Genomic DNA, 5,249 nt, shown 5'->3' with positions numbered 1-5,249 from the left:
ACAAAATAAGAACTCATTGATGGTGAACCATGACAAGTGATGGCGGGAGGTGGCGGACTACGACAAGAAACGACAATTGTCCGTGGACAACGGTCGACAATGACATATACCGGCCAACAGGATCCAGGAAGGACTGGAGAGCCCCCCCTACACATTTGGGAGAAAGATAGTGTGGATGGAGGGACCCCCAAGATGAAAGAGGAGTTGGAGTAGGGTTTTAGCTTATAAATCCCTAAACGAGAGAGATGAAAGGACTCCTCCCCCAAGAAAAGCTTAGGGTTCCTCTGCCTCCCGACGGTGTCGCCGTCTATCCGCCTCGTCTCCGATGGCTTTAGGGCCATGGAGGCGCGGTGGATCCTGGCCCTTGCCGGTGGGAGGGCTTTGTTTTTAGACGTTTCTTCGAATTTTGTTAAGGTTTGTGTGATGCTCAGGAAGATGAGTCGGTGGCGGCTCCCTGAAGATGGAATAAGGTTCTCCTTGCCTAGCCCTCCATTCCGGTGGTGCGTCTAGCATCATCGGTGGACGTGTGGAGATGTGTCTTCGGCGGATCTGGTTGTAGTTCGTCTACGTTCGTGTTTCTTCAGGTTGGATCCCTCCGATCTATGCTACTCTTCATCGACGGCGGTTGCTATTCTGCCGCGATGGTCTTATTATGCGGCCTTAGCATGACAACTTCCTGACTGTCTACTACAACAAGTTTTGTCCGGCTCCGGCGAGGGAGGGGCGATGACGACGGCACGCCTTCGACTCGCTTCAGTGCTCGCAGTCGTCATTAGATGGTCTACAGATCTAAATTAATTTTTATTAATTCTGGTGTTTATTGTATTGCCATGATTAAAAATGAATAGACTGGAAGTTTTTCCGGAAAAAAGAGAGAGAGAGATGAAAGGAAGAATGGCGACATAATTTGAAGTTACAAAAAGAAAAAACTGAAGTTGCTCTCACCGGTGTCGCCTGATCTAACCCCTCTTCCCGAGCCCGGCCCGGTCCGGCCTGCTACCGTGTTCCTGGCCCTACCCAAAGCTCCAATCCGACCCGACCCAGTGCTCTAAAACCCGTCCTGCAGTGTGCAGTCCATCGCCTCTGTGCTACGCCGTACCTTAGCGTCAACGCCGACGCCCCCCTTCCCACACGTAGCCCCCTCCGCCCGCCGCCGCCGCCGCCGCCGCCGTCGCCGTTCCACCTCGTCGCCTCCACCGCGTCCGCAGTCTCCGTCATCGGCTTTTGAGGTATACCGTCCAGTCATCCACGGTCGGATTACTTGAACCGAAAAACTTCTGACTTAGATTTGGGGCGTGGCGGCGCGCGCCCGGCGCCATGCCGCCTAGAACCCTAGATCCGCCTCCCTGCAGCCGGGTTCGGGCTTAGATTTGGCCAGGCTTCTTTTTTCTGCGTTTTTGCGGCGTTGTTCTTAGCTCTACTATGCTCAGAGATCTGGTCGGATTAGTTGCTTATTAGGGTTTTTGTTTTTTCGTCTTTGCTGCTGCGGATTGGTGGCTCCCGTAATTTTGTGCGCCCCTTTCCCTTGGTATAGGCATGTTCTAATCGGTTTGTGCCTATCGGTCCTATTTTACATTGTTTAAGTATGTTTTCCCCTGGTGCTGGCTAGATTTGATGCTATGTTCGATGAGAAGCACCACTTCTAGATTAAAATTGACTCACAATTGTACAGTTCTATGTCTTAGGGGTGCCAGAGCGGCGTCCGATCCGCCCAGCTTTGTAGTATAAACAGATCACGTTAGCTATAATTTCCTCATCCAAATTTAGCTTAGTTTGCACTATTTCCCTACTTATGCGGGATATGCGGGATGCCCACTTGCATCTATGTTGGAGGCTTGGTCTATCATATTTCCTATTCTTGAGCACATGCTATTTGTTAGTGCTCGTACTAGTAAGAAGTAGCCTGCAGTTCTAGATCTTCTGGATCTTGAGCTTTTTGGAGGTTTTTCGAAGCCGAACGTTGCATGGCGGTGTGCATGTAACCGCCACGTAGCGTATGTTTAGATTCAATTTTGAGGACCTCGAACGCCACACGCTTTCTGCCTTTTGTAAGGTTATAACATTTCTTGCTTGATATGATACGCAGAGCTCGCTTTGTTTTTTTTGTTTGAAAAGAATCATCACGTGATTCCTGGGCTATTTCCGAATCGGCCGACTCATATATATGGTATTTTTACCGTTGCTGGCATTTTCAATTAAATTGTAGAGCTTAGGTGGTTATCCACTTCGCTACCTGCCATTTTTTTCAGGTAACGTAGATCACGTGTTGGATTTAATTCTTTTAGTGTTTTAAGTAAAGTGACCGTGCAGCTACTGGAATAGGTTGACATACGTTGTCGTGTTGCATTGAATGTCTCGCTCTTTTTCCCATGCAAAATCTAAAATCAATTTTCTTGCAGCTCTTAGACTCCCATCACTTATCAGCACTCTGCTCATTTCTTACACTTGATAGTTTCTGTATTCTGCAGGTGAACTGAGCACCCAACTTTTGTCAAGATGTCTGATAGTCATGAAACCGACAAGAACATTGAGATGTGGAAGATTAAGAAGCTGATCAAGGGACTTGAGTCTGCTAGAGGCAATGGCACAAGCATGATCTCTCTGATTATGCCTCCACGCGATCAAGTCTCGCGTGTGACCAAGATGTTGGGTGATGAATATGGTACTGCTTCAAACATAAAGAGTAGAGTCAATCGTCAATCTGTTTTGGGAGCCATCACCTCAGCTCAGCAGAGGCTGAAGCTGTATAACAGGGTTCCCCCAAATGGATTAGTTCTCTACACTGGAACAATTGTTACTGATGATGGCAAGGAAAAGAAGGTTACAATTGATTTCGAGCCATTCAAGCCCATCAATGCGTCCTTGTACCTTTGTGACAACAAATTCCACACTGAAGCCTTGAGTGAGCTCTTGGAATCCGATGACAAGTTTGGCTTCATCATTATGGATGGTAATGGAACTCTTTTTGGCACACTTAGTGGCAATACTCGTGAAGTGCTTCACAAATTCAGCGTGGATCTCCCCAAGAAGCATGGAAGAGGAGGGCAATCTGCTCTGCGTTTTGCTCGCCTTCGGATGGAGAAGCGTCACAATTATGTTCGGAAAACAGCTGAACTTGCTACTCAGTTCTTCATCAACCCAGCTACCAGCCAGCCTAATGTTGCGGGACTAATATTGGCTGGTTCTGCTGATTTTAAAACAGAACTGAGCCAATCTGACATGTTTGATCAGCGCCTTCAGTGCAAAATACTTAATGTGGTTGATGTTTCTTATGGTGGTGAGAGCGGTTTCAACCAGGCCATTGAGTTATCAGCTGAAATTCTAGCAAATGTGAAGTTCATCCAAGAGAAGAAGTTGATCGGGAAGTACTTTGAAGAGATTAGTCAAGATACTGGGAAGTATGTCTTTGGAGTTGATGACACCCTGAAGGCTCTTGAAATGGGTGCTGTTGAAACTTTGATGGTGTGGGAAAACCTTGATGTCAATCGGTTTGTGCTTAAGCACAGTGCAACTGGAGAAATTATCATAAAGCATCTGAACAAAGAAGGTGAAGCCGACCAGAGCAACTTCCGTGATCAATCTACCAATGCTGAGTTAGAAGTCCAGGAGAAGACCTCACTTTTGGAATGGTTTGCTAATGAATACAAAAAGTTTGGGTGCACCCTTGAGTTTGTTACCAATAAATCTCAAGAGGGCTCACAGTTCTGTAGAGGATTTGGTGGCATTGGCGGTATCCTCCGCTATCAGCTGGACATTCGCTCCTTTGATGATCTTGATGACGACGAGGGTGTCTATGAAGACTCTGATTAGCAACCAATCAATCACATGCCTGATGTGGTCGCGGTTAAATCTGAATTTGACGTGACTATTTGCTCCGGAGCACCTCAAAGAAGCTGTGAGTTTCCTCATATGCAATTAGCCCGTAATTCCTTTGTCATTTGCATGATTTCTGATGCTCTCCTGTTCTATTTTCAGATCCATTGAATGATGGGCGCGGGTCAGCTACATATTATTATGCTTTAGAAGTCTGAGACATACAACCGCAATTCCTCTATTAAAAGACGTCAAGATGTTATCCTAAATCGCAATGATGACTCTGTGTACCGAACCTTGGTTGTTACCTCCTGTTTTGCCCATCTTTTTTCCCAGGAACTCATGCGTCGCTGTTGTCTGAACTGACTCTGTGTCTATGGTTCAATTTAGCAACTTGTCTGCCCTGATGGTAGAACATGGCAAATGTCTGCCCTGAATTTGAGTTGCTGTAAGCTACTTATTGTTGTTGTCATGCGGGAAAGGTTGAATTGGGATTCATTCAAGTGTGTCTTTTAACTTCCGGTCTGTTACCTCCGTCCCAAATTATTTGTCTTAGATTTATCTAGGTATGGATGTATATCTGTCTGGACAAATCTAAGTCTCGAATGTCTTAGATTTATCTAGGTATGGATGTATATCTGTCTGGACAAATCTAAGTCATCTCATTCGAGACGGAGGGAGTATTTATCATCTGCATCTGCAGTATAAAGAGCACCAAAAGCTTCATCTGCATCTGCAGTACAAAGAGCACCAAAAGCAGCTGGCCGGCTGCGTTCGATTTTGCTAAAGCGCATGTCTCCTACCTTTGGAAGCGCTCCTGGAAGGCGCCACATCGCTCTTTTTTCATTCCTTTCGATCTTCACACCGTGGTTCACAGATGCTCCTGCAACGGAGGTGCACGAGTCTCTCCATGGATGACCACGGCGCAGGTTGCAACACCGGCGAGTGGACTTGCTGCAATGGGTCGAAACCAGAGCTGGAACAGCAGTTGGTTTTTGCTGCAAATAAGCAAGTTGAAAAACCACAGTTAGTTTTTCCTACGACCACATCACCTTTTTTGCTACAACCAGCGTCATTATTTGCTACAATCTTCGGCGGTGTAGTTTGGCGGACGGCAGCGACAGATGAATGTAACCGAGAGACCAGAAAACTGCAAACCATGCTATGAAAAAGCTATGACTGACAACAACAAAAGTGACGACTGTCGGACTGATTGTTGCAACCAGCAACCGCGAACTTGTGGAAGGGGACGGCAGACGGCTGCAACCTACAAAGGAGCCACAACTGTCGTCCAATTTTACTACAAACTTGCGTCGTGTCGTGCTACCACCGGTGTTGAGTTTTGCTACAACCGGTGTCGACGGTTGAAAAAAAGCTTCAACCGGCGTGAGAAAAAGCTTCAGCCTGGTGTGGAGCGGTGATGCTGAGAGCTGCGG

At 46.8% G+C, this 5,249-nt stretch overlaps 1 protein-coding gene across 2 annotated transcripts; it reads left to right on the top strand.

Annotated features, from left to right (window-relative positions):
• The first annotated feature begins 994 nt into the window (after window positions 1-994).
• LOC123087157 (eukaryotic peptide chain release factor subunit 1-3) lies at window positions 995-4,316 on the top strand. 2 transcript variants are annotated; one of them, XM_044509073.1, is made up of 3 exons: window positions 995-1,229; window positions 2,469-3,895; window positions 3,976-4,316. In XM_044509073.1, exon 2 carries the CDS (start codon window positions 2,497-2,499, stop codon window positions 3,808-3,810), a length of 1,314 nt encoding a protein of 437 aa, XP_044365008.1. In that variant the 5' UTR covers window positions 995-1,229; window positions 2,469-2,496; the 3' UTR covers window positions 3,811-3,895; window positions 3,976-4,316. The 2 variants fall into 2 exon arrangements, with proteins under 2 accessions (XP_044365008.1, XP_044365009.1); XM_044509074.1 differs by lacking the exon at window positions 995-1,229 and having other exon boundaries at window positions 2,453-3,895.
• Window positions 4,317-5,249: the final 933 nt, after the last annotated feature.

The sequence above is a fragment of the Triticum aestivum genome, chromosome 4A (assembly GCF_018294505.1).
Source record: "Triticum aestivum cultivar Chinese Spring chromosome 4A, IWGSC CS RefSeq v2.1, whole genome shotgun sequence".
NCBI lineage: Eukaryota > Viridiplantae > Streptophyta > Magnoliopsida > Poales > Poaceae > Triticum > Triticum aestivum.
The sequence above is the reverse complement of the archived record's forward strand: the minus strand, read 5'-3'. Positions and strand labels throughout refer to the sequence as shown.

Excerpts from the sequence above, each read along its gene's own strand:
- LOC123087157 (XM_044509073.1), top strand. The coding sequence starts at position 2,497 with ATGTCTGATAGTCATGAAACCGACAAGAACATTGAGATGTGGAAGATT.